The sequence below is a fragment of the Lutjanus erythropterus genome, chromosome 12 (genome assembly GCF_056507025.1).
Source record: "Lutjanus erythropterus isolate fLutEry1 chromosome 12, fLutEry1.hap2, whole genome shotgun sequence".
Classification (NCBI taxonomy): Eukaryota; Metazoa; Chordata; class Actinopteri; order Lutjaniformes; family Lutjanidae; genus Lutjanus; species Lutjanus erythropterus.
This window is the reverse complement of record NC_139328.1, coordinates 9,012,074-9,035,168: the sequence shown is the minus strand read 5'-3', so window position 1 is coordinate 9,035,168 and position 23,095 is coordinate 9,012,074. Positions and strand designations below refer to the sequence as shown.

The following is a 23,095-nucleotide window of genomic DNA, read 5'->3' as shown; positions in this document are numbered from 1 at the left end:
CTTTGATGTCATTGGGTATATTAATGCCCATAGCATCATGGGTAACTTGCACATCTGTAAAGGCCCCATTGATGCTGGAAGGCACATACAGGTTTTGGAGTAACATAGGCTGCCATGCAGACAGCTTCTTTTTCGGAGATGTCCCTGCTTATTTCAGCAAGACAACACCGAGACATATTCTGCACGTGTTACAACAGCATGGTTTTGTAGTAAGAGTCTGGGCACTAGACTCACCTGCCTGCAGTCCAGACTTGCTTCCCATGAAGTGCAAAATACGACAACAGAGACCTCAACTGTTGAGCCACTGAAGTCATATATCAAGCACAAATGAGAAAGAATGGATAGAAGAACTTTCAGAACAATTAACAGCAATTAGTGTCATCAGTTCCCAAAAGCTTGCTAAGTCTTGTTAAAAAAAGGTGATGTATCACATTAAATATCTTGTCTTTGTACTTTATTCAACTGAATAAATGCCTAAAAGGATTTGCAAATCATTGCCATCTGTTTTTATTTACATTTTACTCTCTTAACTTTTCTTAAATTGGGTTTTTGAATTGCTAGGTAATATTTTTTTCACTGAGCCTCTCCTAAAACTGTCTGGAGTCTACCTGGCAAGGCCACCCTCCCACTCTGAAAACCTGAAAAAGTTAGTGTGTATTACAGATGGTAACAAAACCGTCTCACTGTACCCATGTGTCTTCAAGGGTAGACAGATTGGTGTATCTATCATAGACAAAGACAGTACTGTGTGTGTCTCTGATGAGTACCTTTCCTCTTATTGGTCATGAATTTTGATGGATGTGTATTCACAGGCTGTAACTTGTGCTGACAGAAGTATGATGTGTAAAGGGTACACTTCTCTGTACTATGCACATTGTTCAAAACAGTGTAATCTGGGTCATTAACAACACTGTGGACCCTTTCAGGGAACTCAGTTGGGAGTTCTCTCTCAGAAATATTTTGCAACAGAGCAAGGAAGTTGTGACATCCTTTGTTCTCACTAAGCTCCTCCTTCCTCCTCACCTGAAAAAAATCATAGCATGCTGCGTTTCATCCTGTCTTCGCGTGCCCATAGGATAACTTTACAGCTATATTGTTTTATTTTCATCTGTAGTTTTTTATTAGACACAGATGTCTCGTAGTTATTTGTTTCCCATTGTATGTCTGTATATCAACTATATAAACTATAGTAAGGCTGATATTTTCTGCATATCGTAAAATGTATTTAATAACGTTCATTGACGGTCTCTACTGTCCCCAGCATGTTCATACATGTAACGCCATAAAATTGGTGTTGTTTGCGTATATAGTATTGCTCAACCGCTCTTTTTCTCCAACTTTCGCCACTAAAAGACTCGTGTTTAGAAGGGAAGCCCAGACCCGCGAAAGATCTCGCGATAGTGATTATTTTAGATGAAACCATGATCTTTCTCGAACTCTAGACAGGTGTTTTCTGTCCCTAAACCTACTAAGATTTCAACCAAAATGTTGTCGCGCTGTAAAACTTAATTAGTGTGTACAAGGTGCGCAATTAGGAAACAACGTGTCCGTTTTCGCGAGAGTTCCGCATATCAAAGGTTCCTTTCTAGACACGACCCACTAAAAGTTTGGTTTGTTTGCAAACAAAGGGATAGCCACGTGGAGAACCAACGGCGCCTGGGAAGTGTCGTTTGTCATCACGCAGAACGTAAGCAATGATACGTTTATCTGAACTCAATTACCCATAATGCACCGGAGGACCAGCTGAGTGGGCGCAGTGGGCTGGATTTTTTTTTCCTTTTTTTTTTTTTGCTTGACAAGTATATATGGGTTCTGTGTTTACTGTTAGCTAGTTAGAGCTCTTTGTTTTTGTCATCCCATGAAAATCAAAATGTCCCGGCGAAGTAACCGTCTACATTGTTTGCCATAAGTATTCGAGAGCAGAGATTGCAAAAGATACAGATAAACTTTTTCGGGACACAGATTATTTTTTCCTCCATACTTTTTTTTGTGTTGTTTTGTTTTTCCATCACTTTTAACTGAGGAGGAAGCTTCATTTGGAAACCTCTCTATAAGGTAACGACGTTTATCCAGCAATGACAAAGGATGTTATTAACGTTCATAAGGTCTGAATTTGGAGTTATTTCTTGCTTTCTGTTGGAATTTGACTAAACCAACGGCTCGGTGGTCAAGTATGTTGTCAAGGACTAACGGTCGGCATGAGGCAAGTCTTCTTTGTCCCATCCGGAGCAAATATCGCTTTTTCTGCCTGTTTAACGGTAGCTACTTGGCTATATAGGCATATATACATTGATTTAACTTCATTGGCTGTAATTAATACTTAAATAATGAGGTTAAGAAAAATATTTAAATAGTTAAAAATAGTAAAATTTTAAAAAAAAGTGTATTTTTTTGTCACGATCCTCTGTCAATTTCATCTTTTTTTTATTTCACTTGGATAACAGCTAAATAAATAAATAAATAGATGCATAAAAATATTATTAATAATAAGTTAATGAAAACAGTGGTTTTCAACCCTGGGAGTCAGGACCCTCCAGGGGGGCATTTCTGGGGGTGGCAGGATGACTGTGGCAAGCAGCACTCAGTTACATCAGCCACTTAAAGACATTCAACATAAAAAAACATAAACTCTTAATAATATGCAAAATACAGCTGTAACAGCTATCTCACTAATAGTTATATTATATATAAACACTGAGACTAAAAACACTAAAATGAACTAAAACTATTTCCACTTTGTAACATAAAATACCAAACAAATAACAAACTACTCAGTCCAGCATGATGGGAAATAAAAGTCAGAACTAGAACTAATAAATTAAAACAAAACACATTAAAATCTGTGTTATTTCATTTTATGTTGTTGGATGCATTTCACGCTATCCTTATTTATTCCTCCTAAAGGGACATTACTCACTAAGTCAATATTTAATGCGTCAGAGACACCTCTGGACAAACCTGTCTTCTAGTATACATGACTTAAAGGAGGTGCTGCTGCCTGCAAATAACGCACGTGAATAGAATGAGTCTGTCGAGGCTGAGCCAACGTTTAAAAATAACCTGAGATAAATGACCTCACAGGAGCAAAAGCTAGAACTGCTGCCAACTTTAACACATGCAGTATGGCCATACATAATGGAGTGTTAATGTCATGATCAAATATCTTCACCTTTTTTCACAGCAGCCATTTTTGACATGAAACAGTGGGGTAAACACAGGTGTTACCAATGATACTGATTAAGGTCCAGGTCAAACAGAGTCAGGGTGCTGCTGTTGTGCCACTGGCTCACTGAAAAGGCTCTGCTACACTAAATAAATAACCGTAATTTGTACCATTGGTAACACCTGGTTTACCCTGCTATTTCATATCAATATGGCTGCCTTGAGAAGGGTCCAAAAAGACTGTATACATAAATTTATGAATACATACAGACAAAAGTCTTATGACTGCAGGTTTGACTTTACAGAAAAGTCTTATCAATAGACTGACTTTGTTCTTGTAGATCAAACATTGAATATGTCTGATAGCATCCCTGCCCCCCCGCTCTCCTCTTTCAAAACAAACCTGACTGGCATGTAGGTCGGCCTACCAACCAGCCGTTGCTCAACCTCCTCTCCCGCCCGTGTGTCTCTTTGTCATCTTCCGTCGCACGCAGTTCATTGTGCTGCAGGGCACAACTGTTTAGCAGTGATGAGCAAGAGGAACTGTCGCGTGCAGATTTGTGTGCAGCTCAGATTTCATTCCTTGAAACTGCTCCTCTTTCACCGTGATGTAAGACATCTCAGCACTGCTTTACAGGCTTGAGGAAATTGTTTGCGGGAGTCACATGCTTTCTCTCAACACATGCTTTGTGGCTTTGTTCAGTGAGTGTTTTGTTTGACTGTGGTGAATGTCTTCAATTTGCACCACAGTGATCCAGTTAAGTTGTTATTTATGACCGTTTTCTGGTTATCCAACCCTACCACATCTGATAGGATGCATGATAATAGTGTAAAATAGTAGGGCTGGGGTATATGAGCAAAATCAAATATCACGGTATCTGTGACCAGATACCTTGATATGAATATTTATCAATATTGTAGCAATTACCATTGGTCTTTCACAAAATATAAACACACTGAGCTGTTTGATAAATAATCATCAGTACTGTGGCAAAAGCTGCAACAATTATTTAAATAATCCTTTAATTGCCAACTATTGAATTAATCACCAAATATTTTGATAATAGTTTTGCATCATTTTTTTAAGGAAAAAACACCACCAACAATATAAGTATTAAATGAATCACCAACTCTTTTGAGAATTGATTTATTGAGTTTTTAAAAGGCCCAAATTCTCTTATTCCAGCTACTTAGACGTAAATATTTTCTGGTTTCTTCTCTTTTCTGGATTGTGAATGACAGAAGACATTTGAAGACATCATCTTGGGGTTTGGACAACACTGATTGACATTTACCATTTTCTGATATTTTATAGCCAAAACAATTAATTGAGAAAATAATAATCAACAGATAAATTGAATAACAATAATCAGTAGTTGCAGCTCTACTTATGTCACATCACAATAAAACAATATTCAGTAATCAAAGACGATATCAATCTAATCTTGATCCTAATATATAGTAAAATAAAATATTTTTGAAAGAACCACACTGCCTGCTCTCCATCCTCAGGTCATCTTAAAGTTTAGAGAAGGTCTACATTGAAGGTGGCAGCCATGGTGTTAATTTTGGGCAGAAGAATGAACAGAGAGGACTCTGGGATCAGAGATTCACCAGCTGTCAAACGCAAGGTGCTGTAAAACAGACGCATTTTCTATTATAACACTTTCTATCCTGCAGCCTTTGTCTCAACTGATTAAAGTCACAGTTTTTACAAATCTTTATACATGTTGTTGTCCCCCAAGGTGTTTGAGGTTGACTCCAAAACTTTAGCCAGCCAAGATGTCTTGGACTTCTGTTCTGGCGCATCCCACTCAGAGGGCATCCTGCAGGTCTTCAATGAGTTTCGCGACTGCCGCCTGTTCACTGATGTGGTCATCAGCGTGCAGGGACGTGAGTTCCCCTGCCATCGCGCCGTGCTCTCTGCCTGCTCTTCCTACTTCAGAGCCATGTTCTGCAATGATCACAGAGAGAGCCGCGAGATGCTGGTTGAGATAAACGGCATTCTGGCTGAGGCGATGGACTCCTTCCTCACCTACGTTTACACTGGCCGCGCCAAGATCACCACAGAGAACGTGCAGTTTCTCTTTGAGACCTCCAGCCTCTTCCAGATCACTACACTGCGTGACGCCTGTGCAAAGTTTCTGGAGGACCAGCTGGACCCGTGCAACTGCCTGGGCATCCAGCGCTTCGCAGATGCCCACTCCCTGAAGCAGCTGGCCAGCCGCTGCCGCAGCTACGCCCTGGCCAACTTCTCTGAGGTGGCTCAGCATGAAGAGTTCCTTGACCTGCGTAGGGAAGAGCTGGAAGAGTACATAGGCAGTGATGAGTTGTCTATTGGTAAGGAGGAGGTGGTGTTTGAGGCGGTGATGCGATGGGTGTACAGCAATGTGGAGCACAGGAAGCCCTTGCTGAAGGCCCTGCTGCACCATGTGCGTCTTCCGCTTCTGCACCCCAACTACTTTGTCCAGACAGTGGAAGGAGACCAGCTCATTCAGAATGCTCCGGAGTGCTACCAGCTCCTCCATGAGGCCAGACGCTACCACGTGCTCGGGAACGAAATGATGTCACCCAGAACTCGTCCACGCAGGTAACTAAAATGTTGATTTACTAGTTATGAGGAAGGAGACAAAGACAGAAAATCTAACTTAGATGTTATCTGCACAAGGAAGCAGACAGTTCATCAATCACTTTGTCCTGTCACAGCATTTTGGCTTGTGGAAGTCGTATGACTCATTGGTCTAACTGTTGTCCCTGCTTTGTTGTGCTCTAGCTCTTTGCTGTTGTAAAGGAATATTGATTTTGTTTGATGATTCTGACAGCCTTTTTGTATTGTTGTGTTCAAAAACACCCACTGTGATAACAGAAGTCAGAGATAAGAAAACGTGTCCTCAGTTAGTCGATCTTCTATCCCACATTGTATAGCCAAAGGTTACAACCTGCGCATGAACTTGATGCTCCTGGCATTGTTGTTGTTGTTGCCTCTGCGCGTGTGCGTGTGTGTGTGTGAGAGAGAAAGACAGGGAGTGTTATTGTGCTGAACAGACAAGTGTGTCATTGACTGAGCTGTGTTTTGTAAGCCTATTTTGAAATGTAAATGATAATGACGAAGGCAGGGAGGGCATGTCCCTACACAGACTGGTTGGTTGGAAAAAAAAAAAAAGATGTGATGTGATGCAAGAATCTGCAATTATGAAATGTTGAGTCTTGTTATCATACCAGTGGTTTAACTCACCTTGCTGATGTGTTTTGGTTCTGGTAGTCCCTACCTGTTTGTTCACTTATTACCCGTTTACCAACCAAATGGTGTCTTATTTCCGGTTGTTATCGTAGCAGCGGTGTAACTCAACTTGCTGATGTGCTCTGGTTTTGATAGTCCCCACCTGGTTCCTTTATACCTAGTTACCAAATGGTGTCTTATTTCCAGTGGGTTTTTTTGTTTGAGGAATGTCCAGTTGGATGTAGTGTTTGATAAAAGACAAAGGTTGCCGCTGACTGAAATCTCATGAATGAGATTCAAAACAGACCATATGGCGGCCTGCTGCACGACAAACAACAGTGCAGCTGCCTCTGTGTATTAGCTGTGAGAGTTGAAGCACTGCTTAACAGTTGTCAGAGTTTAAAGCTGTGTGATATGTTTTTCAGGTGTAATGTGTCAGTATCCAGGCAGATCTGCTCAGATCAGCGAGCCAATCAGGCGGTTAGTCCCTGCTTTGTCTGCTTCGTTTACCCTGAGGGCCACAGCCACTTCTGCTCAGAACAGATGCCTGGTTCTCCCCTTCTCTGTGTCTATGACAGGGCTTTTTTTCCTCTTTTGAAGCCTTTAGAATCTAATTAATCACATGCAAATACACAGAAACCTAAACCGCTCTTGGCTAGACTGCCTCTTAGATGTATTGCCTGTGTAACTGCCCTAATTTCATACCTGCATCTGACACACACCCTTTCGTACAACGTAAAGACAGAGAAATGTAGGTGGAAGTGCAAACATAGTAGTATCCAGGATGTACTTGTTTTTTTGTACAAATAAACAACTAGTAGTACCCAGCATCAGTATTTTTGAAATGATACAATAAGAAAAGAAGCTGTTGTTAATCAGTTCCCCCGTAGGAAATGCGGTCATATCCACGGCATGTGTTCAACTGCCAACAATAGGAAAGCTTTGTGATTATGGAAATTTTAGCTTAAGTCTAGCCTCAAGTGTATTTTTGTTGTACCGTAGATTGATACCTTCATTGTAAGCTGCACTTGAACTGCCTTAAAGATAAGTGAACATATTCCTGTGGAAACCACCACTCTGTTTCTCCCCTGGCACAAATGTCTGCCCTCTGTGATTATAAATCCCTCCAAGTGTTGAAATGTGTCTGTTTACATGTCTACATGCCCTTTATGTAGGACTACAGATATATAGTATTTTAATTATACATCATGTCTGTAATTTAAAGACATATTTCACGTGTTTGTGTTTTTACAAATGTGTAATTATCCCCCCTCCATCTTTAAATTTGCCATGTTTTTCCTTCTCCCTCACCTTGCCCGCCTGCTTCCATCTGTGTAGGTCGACTGGGTTCTCTGAGGTGATTGTGGTGGTTGGTGGTTGTGAGAGAGTGGGGGGCTTCAACCTGCCCTACACCGAATGCTATGATCCAGTCACAGGAGAGTGGAGATCACTGGCCAAATTACCTGAGTTCACCAAGTCAGAGTACGCTGTCTGCGCCCTCCGCAATGACATCCTGGTGTCAGGTAAGACCACACTACATTTGACACAAACAACTGAAGCCATAATGGAAAGAAGAAAATGTGGCATCAGTATTTCACTTTATAGATTTTATGATTATTTGCAATGACGGTATATTGCATCACCCTTACTTTCAACATAGATGAGCCAATCACATAACATATCAAAGTGCTTGGTCAAGGTACTACCAAGCTTGCTGAAGTATAGAACAAAAAGGGGCGGGACTTTCAAGGCATGAAATTAACTTCAGCCAATGTGCAGTATACAGCTATAGAGTAACTGTGGCAGATAACGTTGTCAAGTTACCAATCACTTGGCAGATGTTGAATTAAATTCTACATATTGGCACATCTTTCCAAAATCTGCTTATGCTATGACTTGCCAGCAGATTGTCCTTTACTTGATCTATTTAGAAATTCATCAACAAGTTATAGGTTTTTCTCTTTCTTTTAGTAACTTAAAATCTATTCAAATCTATTAGACTCAGTAAGATCTTGGTCGTTACAAAGTCCAGTTTATTTCAAAACTTGTAAGATTGCGTCATACCCATAAAGAAAAATTCACTAGTACACACTTAAACGACATGGTCAGTGTGTGACTGTGCTTCTCTTGCCATTTAATTCCCCACTGTAGTGGCAGGAAAGGCCATGGTGGCTGTTTGCCCTGTGTTATTTTTACAGCCACAGCCTGCTTGAGTTGAAGGAAAATATGAGAGCAACATCTGGACACACACTCCAGGCTCAGTGCTGAGCGAGGCCTCCGTTGGCCAGCCCAATCCTTCTCGCTTCCTGTCAGCCAATCATCAGGGTCATCACCTTTTTACATCGGTTCAGCAGCTTTCTAGGATCTCCTGTACGCAACGATCTAACATCCCTCTTTGATTTTGGACTACGCCAAAAGGTCGTGATGTGATGAGCTTGAAATACACTGAAATCTGTGATATTATAGCTCTCACTGCCTCCTGGCAAAGCTGCTGCATTTTTTGAGCTTAGTATGAGCCAAGTGTAGGCCAAGATCTAGATGAATCAAGACATGAGTATTACATCATTCATCTCAACTGGTGAGGTCAGGATGAAGGTAGTTTCTAAAATCGAACACTGACATGAACGTACCATGGACAAGATGCAGCTGTGTTGGATTGAGGGCATCCAGATAGAGAGTTTTTCTGTTTTTCTTACTTTTTCAGTCACGTTGTTTCCAAGAATGTGCACTGATAGAAGTTCGAATGTGCCTGCTAGGACTGCTCATGCTCCAACATGCTTCACACAAGCTGCAAAACACCACTGGACAAAAACAGGCAGCTGTTGAAAGATGTAGCAGATGCAGAGAAAAAAAAATGCAGAAGATACAGAGAAAAAAGTTCTCCCCTTCAGCAAAGTGTGTGCTTTGTTTATGCTTTTTTATACTCTCACTCTGCCAAGTGCTCACGTGTTCGCTATCAATTTACCCTCGAGCGCTGCCTGGAAAAGTCAACATAACCCGTCCTCCCCCTTCGTCTTTCTGTCTCACACATATATGCAGGCTACAAACCTACTTTATAGCATATTATGATCTTAGTTGCCCCACTTTCTTTCTTTCATGCTCCCTCCATCTGTCTTGTCACAATTAATCCCCTTTTCTCAACTTTACTTTTATCTTGCGCTCTCTCAATTACATTCCCACACATACCTCCATTATGTCTGTCTGTCTGCCCGTGTCTTCACACTGGAAACTGGTGCAAATACCTTGGAGGGCCTCCAGTCTCGAGCACAGCTGCAATTAGCCGTGGTCTTAAATAGGACGTGGCTCATTTGTGTTTACTAGTAGGCTTTGTACATGGATTCTGGCCATCGCTGATGTTCTCACATCCATAACATTATATATAACAGAGTCATTGTCAAACTTGGATTGTACATGCTGGATTAAGACCAGAATGCATTGAGTGTGGGAGGTATTAACGTTACAGTCAGTATGATCTCAGTAATGATCTAATCTCATAAGATAAGTTATGTTTGGTGGAATGTGGCAACATGTAATAAATGCCACTTTGCTGTCTGACTCCACTGTAGAAAATTCAAATAATTTGGATATCAATATTATTATTTAATTTAGGATCCCCATAAGTTTTTCCTCCAGTAACAACTATTCTTCCTGGGGTCCACACAGAAGACAAGATATTCAAATGTCATATTATAGCCAGTGCACAATTATCAATGAAATAAAATGAAATAAGGCAAGAGAAAATATTTCTCTCACATATATAGTGTCACTTTAACAGTAAATGGTTAAGGCAAATAGTAATGATAGTAAGAAAGTCAAATATAGTATAAATACCTGCATAATACTACTTGTCTGTGTTAGCACAGAGGTGTAATCAACCTTTGCATACAAAATCTCCTATGTAAACTAAACTGAATTCTTTCTGAATAGCTGCTCTTCCTAATTTTACTGTTAAAACTGATCTTACAGGTAATACATGTTAAATGTAGTGGCAGTTTATTCTGGTTTGACATTGCCCTATACATTACAGTTGTCTTTAAGATATTTCTGTTCTGTAAAGGTAATGTAGAGTGTTTCAAGAAGGCGTGGCTGGTGTCACAGTAATGTCTATCATTGATATGTGTTAGCTGTGAATATGAGACTATAGATGCAAATGTTTCTTATGAACATGATAGGATCTTAATAATGTCTTATTAGCTGTGCTTGCATCACACGATACAGATGGTTGCATGTCATAGTCACATTAGCATTAGCAATAAAACTGCATGTAAGTGGAAGCAATGTGTACCTGTCACAAAGCTGTCACACAAATCACACTGGGACCTCCCAAAGTCGCTGCCTCTTGTTGCTCAACAACAGTGATTAACCGCAGTGGTCATCCTCGTCTGAGCAGGTGGGACTCGACCAACTGGAGGCTGTAGCGAGAAAAGACTTCTTTTTGAAGGTCGTAGTTCTTTTAACTAGCTTCCTATGTTTACAAGGCTTTAGTTGAAGTGGTGTCGCCTCGTCACCGTGTCGCTTTCATGCAGATCTTAAAAAACAGAAGCCTCAAGGGCAGTAGACTGTCTGGCTCTTCCTCTATCCAGCAGATAATCAAGCAGGCACATGCTGCAGCTGACTTCCTTCCCTTGTCTCTGATCGTCTGTGTACTGCGGTATAATTTAAAATGGCTGAACATTAATTACCCGCAAACAAGAGGTTGACATGTATTACCACTGATTTATTTAATTATATGACCTTTCAAGGAGGTGTTTTTTTTATTGTTAGGAGGGAACACAGGCCTAATATGTATATCAACCTGTCTAGTCTGTCTGTCTGCAAGTTAACAATACGCAAAAACCTTCCTCTTTGTTTGCATGTGAATACATAAGAGGTCGAGACACCTTTGTTTACACTGGCAGGTTTTCTTTTTACCTTTATCATTGCCCCATATAACCACCCACATGTGTTCCAGACAAAGAAAACACCCAGAAGCAAAATTGCAGACAGATTGTTTTTAGTTTCGGGAGATTATTATTTATTCATCCCTGAGTAGGACACTGCATTTAAAGGGTGATCGTGTTCCATTTAATTTTAATAATCTATATTTTATTAACTGATATCACCACCATGTGATCAATTTAAGTTGCTGGATAAAAGCCAGTTGGTGATTTCTGGCATTTCATCATGCCTTTGTCTATCATCCATGATAAAAAAAAAGATTGCTTGTGCTATCCATTGTGTATTTAAAAGATCAACTTCCCTCTGTCTTTGGAGAATCAACAGACAGGTGTGTGTGTTTGGTGGTGGTGGGGTTGTCGAGAGAACGAGGGCACGTGTCAGGGCTTGTTAAAAATGCGTCTGCGTAGCCTAGTCGGGTGATTGTTGTCATACAGCTTCTTACAGTGCATGTTTGCCAAGAGACAACAGACGAGACACTCAGTGAGACTGCAGTAGCTCTGTTAGCTGCAAAAGATCCCTATTACGATTTGTTTGTTTTAAAGATGATTTCAAAGCTTATGGTTATTTAACACCCATTCATATATAAACATGATAAGATGTGTATGTGTGTATCTTTAAATACCCACCTTGCCGTATGTTTGACTTTGTGTATGTGTGTGTGTGAGGAAACCTTTTGTTTGCCATGTGATCTCTTGAAGCTCAGTTCAAAGTCAGATAAGATACGTACAACTCTGCCCCAGTTAGAAGATAAAACAATAATAAATAACCAGAATATCTGAAAATAGTTTGACATAAATATACTGTCTAAAGCTGGCTGTTCACCAAGAACAGCTTGGGTTTATTTTTTAGAATACTCAGTTACGTCAGATCAATTGTATTCAAAATGATAACAGTCTGACTTGTCCAGTGCTAAATTTACTTTTTGCCTCTGCTACTCAAATTGAACCCAAAATTGTCTTAACCATTCTCTTAACTATTGCCTGGCACATTTGTCCCTTGTTGTTTTAAGGTGGTCGTATCAACAGCAGGGATGTGTGGATGTACAACTCCCAGCTCAACCTGTGGATCAGAGTGGCTTCTCTTAACAAAGGCCGCTGGAGACACAAGATGGGCGTCCTACTGGGCAAGGTAAGGAGGGAACCTTGAAAAATGTGTAAATCCATGCATCTGTATCAGGGTGCACAGCAATCCCACCGTGGATGCCTCTGATGTCGGATCTGATTTATAATTCAATGTCAGATTTCATTCCATGATAGAACAGTCACGACTCTAGATAGCTGTGCCATACATCATCTCTTGTATCAGAGTAATAAGGTTAAAATTTTTAATTAATTCATCTCAACTGATGAGGTCAGTATGTTAGCTACCAAGGCCACATGTGTGGATCTGTTGCTCTTCCACAGGCTCCTTGCACACATGGACAAATCCAGCACGTACACCTCCAATAAAGCACTAAATTGATTTCTCAGGAAAATTTTATGTGTGAGGAAAGAAATTCTAGTGAGGGGTGCTTCACAGGAACAGGAAGGCAATGCAGTGTGTTAACTTACCTGAGCCAAAGTGCAAGGGATGGACATTTATAAAATGAGGAAGCTCTGTGGAATCACCTGCTGAAAAGGTAATTGAAACTTTTTGATTGCTTTTGATTCACATCTTTCGCAATCATATGTCTCATTCCACTGTTACACACATCTTACCCACAGGCATGAAGGAATTTTAACACACACTTTGCATTCCAGTGCTTCCTCTCGGTTGACTGCCTTGGGCAGGTGGTGTTGGTGGGGGGTGTTACTAAACATCAACTGTTGTAGTAAGCAGTACTGTCATGATGACACACTGAACTATGTTGACTGTGTCTTCACGGTGATTCAGGGCAAACAACCAGCCGTTCGCTGTAGATCAGGGCTGTGTATGATATGTATCACCTCTGTGTGTATGAGGTTTGTCAACACACAATACAGGAGTAACTATCCAATATATTCTGATATATTGTGATTCTGTGATTAATTGTTATACTGTACATCTAATTTTAGTAAAACTGTCATAGTGTAAAGAACACTACCATTCTCATAAAAGTTTTTTAAAAAGTTTGACCTTTTTTGCAATCAGGACACAGAAGATAGATAACAACACTGCTATCTAGCAGTCAGGGGTTCAAATAAAACAAAATGAACCACTGTCACAGGTCTTTGCATGTGTCAAAATATCACAGTACAGTGTTTTGAGAATCAATACAGTATCACAAAATATAATATCCCAGTAGTCGATGTTTTCAATATTTTCTTACACCCCCAATTTAGATGAAGATCTATCTAGTACAGGCTTGTTTTCAACCAGGCTAATAACTCAAACGAGTCTTTACTGACATTACAGCGACACAATCTAGCACACAATCAAATACAGCATGTACACTTTCAATAAAGTAGCAGGTTTGGTTTCTCGTGACAATGCGATGTGTGAGCACAGAAATTTGAGTCAGGTACTTCAGAGGAATAGGATAGGAGAATGCAGTGTGTTAATTTAGATAACATGAATTGTAAGGAGGACAATGAGGAAATTCTGTGGAATCACCTGCTGTAAAGGTAATTCATTGTTCCATGTAGCTGCACTGCATTGATTTCTGAGTGAATGGATATTTGACCTTATTTTTGACTTTTAAAAAATGGCCTGGTGGCAGTGCCACTGTGCAATTATAGTGGAACAATGCATACTTACTGTAGCGATGATTGACATTAAGTATGTAGTCTTAGACCTGAGTCACTCATCAGTGGCAGAAAAGAGACCACACTAAGTAAATTTCAGTCGCGTTTGACTTCAGCCTGCTTACTGCCTGTCAGCGATCTTCCATGTTGCTCTATGAGGGCGTCTTGAAGGAAGAAGGAGAATCATATTATTTTAGTGTGTGACGCATCCGTTAGTTGCCCCGGGGTTTGTAAACGACAGGTGCCAGCTCATGTCGGAGATCCTGGATACACAGGAGAAGTTTCAACAGAGAGAGAGAAGTTTGTCTTTATTTAAAACCGGAATATAAACAAGTCCCTCAGCTACTGGAACAGTGCAGCTGATTCATCCTTTAAGCACCCTACACATGGAAAAGAGTTCAACCGTCACTTTTAGTTATTCCTACAAATTTTAAACATTTTCATATTCTTTTCTATCATTTGCACATGAGCTCAGCTTCCTATATAAACTATATGTCAGATAAAACCGTCAGTTTGGTTGTAAAATTTGAGTAGATTCAATGTCAGCACGTGAGCTGATCATTAATCCTCCATCACTGGCTTCTACTCTGGAGCTGTTACTATTTCCAGACTGTAGTGTAGTGGGGGCAGTGGGAGTTTAAAGGACATGTGCCAGCACCCCACACTTCCAAGTTAAGGACCAGATTAAATCCACTTGCCCGTATCGTGTTCCATGTGTCTCTGCTCAATCACATAAGCCAGGGGAGGCCATACATGGCTGCGAGAAGTCCTGATAAGCCTGTAAACACACACCGGGTTTGCATACATAGGCATAATTTAGCCCACTAACTCTGTAAATATATACAGTACACAGCTGTTTGTCTTCATGTGGCCTGATGCATTCTGCTTACAAGAAAGGAAACTTATCATAATCTTAAATAACCATAATCCTAACCTGTAAAATGTTTGTAATCGCATGTTGTGTCTTAAAATGTTGTCAAACCAGATAGTTTTCATTGTGTAGTATTTACATAAGTAGCTGTTGTGGTTGTAAAGACTTAATGCAAAACAGATGTTGACCACTTGTAAGACATGTGTACCTCTTGAAAAGCTGCTGAACTCTAATTATCTGTTATTAGTGTTGAGTAAAGAAGAACAGCCATTGATTGGCTTGTTTGAAGCAGGGAGAACAAACAGAGATGACTCAGGTCAACAGCGTCACTCACAGTCATATGTGTGCTTTAGCCATCATATGCACACACACACACTTGTACACACACACAAAGAACACTGACCTGAACATAACGACAAGTATGCTTAGAAAGCTTTGGGCTAAAACAGAGCTTTGTTTACTTTGTCAGAGAGGGGCAGGACTCAGGAGGGGTCCTTCACATCTGTAAGAATTTTAAAAACTTTTTTCAATTTTTTTTTTTGGAGGTCTGCTTTAGGCCAAAACTGATTTGATTTTTCTAAGACTTTCAAACAACACCCCAAAAAACTTAGTTGCCTTGCCACAAAAACAAACAAACACGCGTGCGTGCATCCAAACTACACACTGGTCTCCCACAGCAGTGAGGTAATCAGCTGGACGGTCACACTGTGGCTATAAAAGTCAGTAATTAACTGCAAAGTGAGTCACGGTATCAAGGTATGGTGAAAACAAGATAGACTGACATGGCTGCCACTTAACCTGACTCTAATACACAGTTATAGGACATAAAAGGAAACCACATTTAAACTGATGTGTAGGATGACTCTCATGATAAGATTATTTGATGCTAAAATAAGACGACATGGTAAAAGTTTTCACATGTGCTGTATTTAAGTCTGAGGCCTACATCCTAAGAATTAAACTGGCAAGGCATCAAACACAACATGTAGGAGGCAGTGAAACATATATAGTCTTCGAGAGTATAGAAGCATAAACACATACATTTTCCCCTTTCTTGAAAAACACATTCCTTGGAAATGTGAAACCCCTGGAGAGGCTCTTGTCTCGTGCCACTTCCTGTATCTGTCACACACATGTGGTTTTGTCGTCTTTATTGTCCTCCCCTTCTCATTTTTTTCTTGAGAACTAAGAGTCGAATAGCTCTATGCTTTTTAATACCTTTAGTCAGTTTTTACCTATTATATCAATTAAAGATAAAAGACACATTATGGGTTATCTTTTTATCTTTTCTTATCCTCACTTGTTTTATAATTTTTCCTCTGAACAGTCATGAAGGTCAGGAAGGACCTTCCCAACAAATGTTTTTTTAATGTTTCCATTCTAGATTACTTTTGTCCTTTTTATCTCAGAAACATATCAGTATCTATCTCTTTAGGGTGCCATCTGTGTTATCGTTGTTTTCCTCAGAATTCAGTTCCCCCTCCTCCTGAGTTTTCTACCCAGTCATTTCCTCTTTAAGTCTGTAATTTCCCCTTTTTCATGTGCAGCACTGATGCTCCAGATGCAAGTATGGAAGAACGCAGCCGAGTGTTGTAAACAAGCCTGTAAAGTGAGCATGAATCTTGTTCATGCTGACTCCCTCCTCATTATTCAAACAATTTGCATATTCAGTTGACAAATCAAATGTCTCCTCAAGAACGCCTACACCTGCGCAGACCTTCCATTTACTACGTCCATTCACTCACTACTTTCCACAACCTGAAACTTCTTGCAGGGATATAAGTAAAAGAACACACACACACACACACACACACATCACACTGTCCACTTGTTGTCATAGAGTAAAGCAAAAATAGGTCACCAGTTGTTTTCCTCTCTCTGTTATGGCTGCACTTGGTGACGGCTGTTCTCATCTATCATAATGCCTCACTCTTTCCCTGTCTCTCGCTCTTTCTCTCTTTGTGTCTCTATCAGTCAGCCTGTCTCACTCTCTCTTTCTCTCTGTTCTCCCGTGTCGTTTCACCCCTGAAGCCTGTCAGTCTCTGTGTTCCTCTCTGGGTCACTTCTTCTCGCCGCTCCGCGTGCTGAGGTAGCAGTTAATCATTCAGCCGTTGTTAAGTGTTTGAACACGGTGATAAAATAAGCCATGAATCTATTCGTTCTGTGGTTGGTAAGCGTGTCCACAGAGAGTCATGAATCACGTCTGGCTTAGTGTTTATGTGATAGTGACATACCTCAGGTCAGTATAGAGTGTGTGCTACACCATCATCGAGTTAATGTGAAATGTGTCCACACTGATACACTTGTGCTTTCACGGTGTATCAAAACCATATGGAGTCTTTTATCGAGCGAGTGCAGAGTGTTGAGGGCGAAAAGAAAAGAGCGATCCTGTTTCCCCCCCATCCCCCACTCCTTACCACTCCCGCCTTTAAACAAGCTAGTGTCTGGATATCCTCAATGGAGCATTAAAGGGTCAGTTCACCCAAATTCTGAAAAACATATTCTCTCATTTAGCTTCAGTGTCCCTGTTGCTAATCCACAGTCTTCACACTCAACAGTTTTTCAAATGAAGGGTTCACAGCAAGGTTTGGGACAGGCTCCATTGGTGAAATCAGTCATTTTATCTCACAGAATGTAGGAGTCGCTGGTCTCCCGCCGCATCGATCTGTTAGTTTGTTTGTGTTTTTGTGGTGACTTTGGTGAATCCAAACCTTGTAAAGCACTGAAGTCACACAGTAGCACAACAAACTAACTGATGGATTCAGTGGTAGACCTGCAATTCCTTTGATTCTGTGAGGTAAAATTACTGATTTTGCCAATGGAGCCTGGGTAGTTTAGGGAGAGCGATATTTGGTTCTTGTGATGTTCATATAATGACTTGTATAATGCAAAAGTAAACTATTAAAAAATTCTAAATATAGCGTTAAACTGATATTGATTATATATTTTTTTAAGTGTCTAAAAACAGTGCTGACCCTGGCCACAATAGTGCATTGCTGAGCTTCTGAGCTGGTACACCTGTCTACTTCTGTCATCAGTCATCTACTATAGGTAACAAGTACCTCATACAACCCCAATTCAGACAATAAGAACTGAACTATCCCTTCAAACCAGTCTCTCCAGTTCGGTGGAAAAGGTATCCTTTGAAAATGACTCTAAACATGTTCACTTTATACTTGATTAACTTTATCTCTCTGTTCCACGCACTCCTCTTATCTTGTTTCTCTGGTATCTCTTTCATCTGCGGCTGCAAATAACCAGAATGCTTGTTATCAGCCGAATCAACATAGTATGAAAATAAACAAATTTCGGTTGGTCTGCTTGCCCCTAGTGTGTAAGGGAATTACAATGTGGCAGCTGTCCTTTCAAAATTGGGCTAGATTGGCATTTGTTGCCACTGAAAACACCGAGACAGGAGTTCTTTGGAACCAGCACCTGAAATGTTAGAGCGTAAGGTTGTAAAGGTTTTGATTTTCTCTGTATCAACTTTTCAGTTAAAAAAGGCGGCAGTGTTATCAAGCAGCGCAGGTGTCAAATGCAAATATGCATGTGCCCCATCCACTTCTGTCTTTTTCTTCCCCCTTTTCCCTCCATCCTTCTTTGTCTCTTTGTTTCTCTCTCCCTGCCCTCAGTGCTTGTTTATGCCTCAGATTCTGTGGACAGACAGGAACAGCCTGAAGGTTTTCTGTTGCATAAGATCAACCTGTTGATTAGCAGTGTTAAGCTCATAAACCAGTAACGCCACTCAGTGTGTATTATTGACATGTGCTCTTCCAGAAAATGTTATTGAGGAAATAGAAATTTACCATACCAGTAAATCTGTGCCTGCTCTTTTTTTTTAATTCTTTTTTCTTTATAACTTCTTGTCTTTCATTCCTCATAACTCACGTTCCTGATTTTTTTCTCATTTTATTTTTCTCTACGGTCCAGGAGGGCAGTATGTGGAACCACAAGGCACATGTTCAGGTTTCTTATCTTATGTCAACACAATTCTCAATCTTGTAACACTTTGGCTTCCAGTAAGGTTTATGTTTGTTTATTGTTAGTAGTCCAGATTTAATCAACCATTATCCTGTTACAAACTAAAAAAACAAAATGTGGTTGCTGCCTGATAGTATTATTTTGAATATTAATTATAGTGGGAATTAACCTGACAACATCGTTTCACAAACTGCTCTTGTAGCTCGAGTTATTGTTCTGTTGTTACTGACAGTTGAGCAGAGGTGGAAGTAATGTTGGAGTTCAAGGTTAGCAAATGCACTGAAGCCTGCAGGGATGAAAGGTTGTGTTTACAGATAAAAGAGCAACGAGGATGGAAATAGTGGCGCTTATTCAGAAGCAGTACGTAATCTTTCTCTGTACCTGATAGACTGGTTCTCTAAGTGCTGACGTAGAAACTATTGTTCATACTCAAGAATACCAAGTGTATGTAGGCACGTAAATGTCGCACATTAACACTACTTATAATTCCCCAACTCTCAGTTTCATGATCTGTTTGCCCTCAGGTCTACGCTGTAGGTGGCTACGACGGGCAGAGCCGCCTGAGCAGTGTTGAGTGTTACGACTCCTTCTCCAACCGCTGGACAGAGGTGGCTCCCATGAAGGAGGCTGTCAGCTCTCCGGCCGTTGCCAGCTGTGCTGGGAAGCTCTTTGTCATAGGAGGAGGGCCTGACGATGACACCTGTTCAGACAAGGTGGGAAACAGATGTGTGGTCCTCCACAACCACACACTTAAGCACAGAGTGATGACAGCTGAGGTGCTTTTTGTCTCAGATGACCTGTTTTCAGTAATTATACCTTAAAGATACAAGGAATGTGCAAATGCACTTAGACTTCTCAGTGGGTTGTCAACAATATCTCAACTTGTGCTATGACTTACAAGAGTGATATGTGTAGACATAAAACATAGAATTATCTTTGCATCCCTGGTAAGATGGTTATCTTGGTTATCCCATAAGTAATGACGTAATGTCAGATCTAGTGTCCTTTATCTATGGTGGTATGTGTTTGTTTCTGCAAGTCCTTAAAAATTCTTTAAAAGTCTAAAATCCAGTCATCTGAATGATGGGCCTTGAAATGTCCTAAATACTATTTTGGTATTTACGATCTGATTGAATTATGATATTAACATTACTTTTTTAAAGTCTGTTTTGGGGAAAAATTGTCTTGATCACACTGGAACAACTAAAAAACATACCAACATCGACTCAATAACTACTAATGTAAACTGCACTCTTACTTTTTTGCCAGTGTGGATGTGAAATGGGTCTTAAATTGCGTTCATAATGGTCTTAACTTGCTGAAACCTGCAGAAACCCTCTAAATGAGGCAGTGCTATAGATAGGCTTTTGAATGACGAGCTAAAGTATTATGTTTGGGTTTAAAAAAAAAAGCATTAACTCTTTATTAATATCTTTATCAAAGCAAAACGGTTTCATCATAAAAATAAAAAGTTCAATGTAAAATTAAAAATATGCCTTTTCTTCCCTGGAAAAGAAATATCTAACACATACAGTATGTGCAGCCTTGATCTTGATCCTGACCCCTAATATGGCATGCTTACGCACCTTTCCACTGGAAGCTAGGCATATCCCATTAATGTTCTTAATAAAATAAAGCTTCCTGAGTCACCAAGAACTGATTGCTGAACATGTTTAGCCTCTGAAAGACGCTGACGAGATATGAGTCGCAGTAGAAAAAACTGAAGCTGCGTCTTTTTCCATCTGGTTGATCCTGATTAAGCTAGTTCTACTGCATTGATTGTATCCTGAACATGCTCTCTATGCCAATTTTTGAGTTGCGCAGAATTTCGGGTTTAACTTCACATCAGTTAATCACTGATTGAAACGCATTTAGTTAATGTGATGAGAGTGATGTGCTGTGACACATTGATGACTAAAGGGAATGGTTCAGGAAGAAACAAAGGATAGCAAGTAAAGACAGATCAAACACGCTCTGTCATTGTATAATACTGTTTAATAATCACAGAGATCAGAACTTGACAGGCTACCTTGGAATAGTTTCATTGTGTTTTGACAAACAGCCTGGATGTTGATAGCAAACAGGAAGATGGTGGAATTAGCAGGAACCCAAACTTCAGTAGAATCATTTTTCATCCTCTGGTATGTTTGTTTAGTTCTTTGCAGGGTAGAAAACAAACAGAGGTTAACACAACAATCTGCGTGTCTCTAACTGCATGGCTGTCAATTTGCTCCTACCTCTATGTGGCCTAAAGGGACAAGAATCCACGCTGGCTCCAGTTCCTGTGAACTTCTTATCTCTGGAGTCTCCTAACAGGGTCGTTTACGTTGATCCTTGTTTGTTGAAGTGAGATTTTGTGTTTCTCACGTTAGCTGTAGGCACAAACAGACAACACTGTTTGGAATGAGGCTATTTTAAAGAGAAGTGGGTGAGAGAATGCTTGGATTGTACCCGAAACCCACATAAAGTCAGGCTTAAAGCGGCCCACAGAAAGTCGAGAAAACCACAGAATGGGCTTCATATATTTCAGCTTTTTTTTTTTTTTTTCTTTTGAATAGCTGTTTTCCCACCACATGGTACACATTAGAGAAATATACAAAATATGTCTTCCCCCTTCTTTCTTTTACTACAGTAAAAATCACAACTAACTACATTTAACTGTGTGTCACAGGTTCAGTGCTATGATCCGGAGACAAACACTTGGTTATTGAGGGCCAACATCCCCATCGCCAAGCGCTGTATCACAGCAGTGTCCCTCAACAACCTGATCTATGTGTGCGGCGGTCTCACCAAGTCCATATTCTGCTACGACCCTGCAGAGGACTACTGGATACATGTGGTTCACACCTTCAACAAACAGGTAATCATAGTAGTAGACATAGTAGTAGTTTAATTGCATCTACATAACAAATATTACATATTAATAAAATGGTCAGACTTGACAGCAAATACAGTAAACTATCAAACAAACATGCAAGTAAATAAAAACATGGTAATTAAAGGAAAAGTTAAAATACAGATGTCATGGTAATTACAATGTATAAAAAGATCACATGGGCTACTATACTTTGTCATCTTAATCCAGTTGCACCCCCACCTCAGTATTTGGCTTTATTGATCATCACCAATATTTAGTTTTAAAAACAGATATTTTCAAAAACTCCATCTCCCTTTAATAATGCATGAACCACAGATCCAGAGCACTCAAGCGCTTTTGGACTTCAGCTGCATCCTGGGTCTGTATCCTCAGAAGTTAATTTCTGTCTCTGTCTCCCTCCCCGCAGGAGAGCTGCGGCATGTCAGTGTGCAACGGTAAGATCTTCATCCTCGGCGGCAGAGGAGAAAACGGCGAAGCGACAGACACCATCCTGTGTTACGACCCGGCAACAGGCATCATCACAGGGGTGGCTGCCATGCCACGGCCAATCTCCTACCACGGCTGCGTAACCATCCACCGCTACAATGACAAGTACCACAGGCCCTGACCTTAAACAAACACACACAACGCACACACACGCTCTCTCTCTCTCACGGGAGAACTAAAGAACTTGAGCTCTTCAAGTTCACCCCATGCACAAACACAATCACACACTTCTTTAGAACGGGCACATTTATTAGTTCACAGTACCTTTTGAGCTAATTTATTTTCACACAGCATCATGTAGCAATACTCAATGTGGCGCTCTGAATCTTATGCTGTCCTGCACCATAGTTATAACCCTGCTGTGCAAATGCTCAGTGGTTTATAACGCTGACGACTTGTCTGTAACCTGAGCTGAAGTTGAGTCAGATCAACATGGCAGATGTGCTTTGCATAAGCAGTAACTGCACAAGGTTGGGAGGTAACAGATCATATATGACAGAATTAAAGACAGCTGATGATAGCAATGGTTATTAATCGGATAGTTTAGTAGTAAATCATGCATGATAACTTGTTGAATTACTTAAAATAAATCGTAATCATTACCTGATTGTAATTGGAGCCTGGAGATGAACTTTTAACCTTAAGATCTTGTATCTGCGGTAACATATTCTGAACTCAAGGTTCACTTACTGAGCTTTTCACAGAGATTTGTTTCAATTCGAAAAAGTTTCTAGACCTTAAGATAAAGTTGTAGATAAACTAAAATGTTCAATAAAGTATGAAGTATAGCTGCATTGATTTTATGGAGGTGCTGTATTTTGTTCCAGGAGTCCAGTGCACTGAAATTAAAAGCAGTC

At 40.2% G+C, this 23,095-nt stretch overlaps 1 protein-coding gene across 1 annotated transcript; it reads left to right on the top strand.

Moving 5' to 3' along the window:
- The first annotated feature begins 1,637 nt into the window (after positions 1–1,637).
- klhl24a (kelch-like family member 24a) lies at positions 1,638–22,801 on the top strand. The gene is made up of 8 exons (XM_084732558.1): positions 1,638–2,055; positions 4,675–4,793; positions 4,908–5,752; positions 7,721–7,905; positions 12,330–12,448; positions 19,399–19,587; positions 21,546–21,734; positions 22,159–22,801. The coding sequence occupies exons 2-8, from the start codon at positions 4,719–4,721 to the stop codon at positions 22,357–22,359; spliced, it is 1,803 nt and encodes a 600-aa protein (XP_084588684.1). The 5' UTR covers positions 1,638–2,055; positions 4,675–4,718; the 3' UTR covers positions 22,360–22,801.
- Positions 22,802–23,095: the final 294 nt, after the last annotated feature.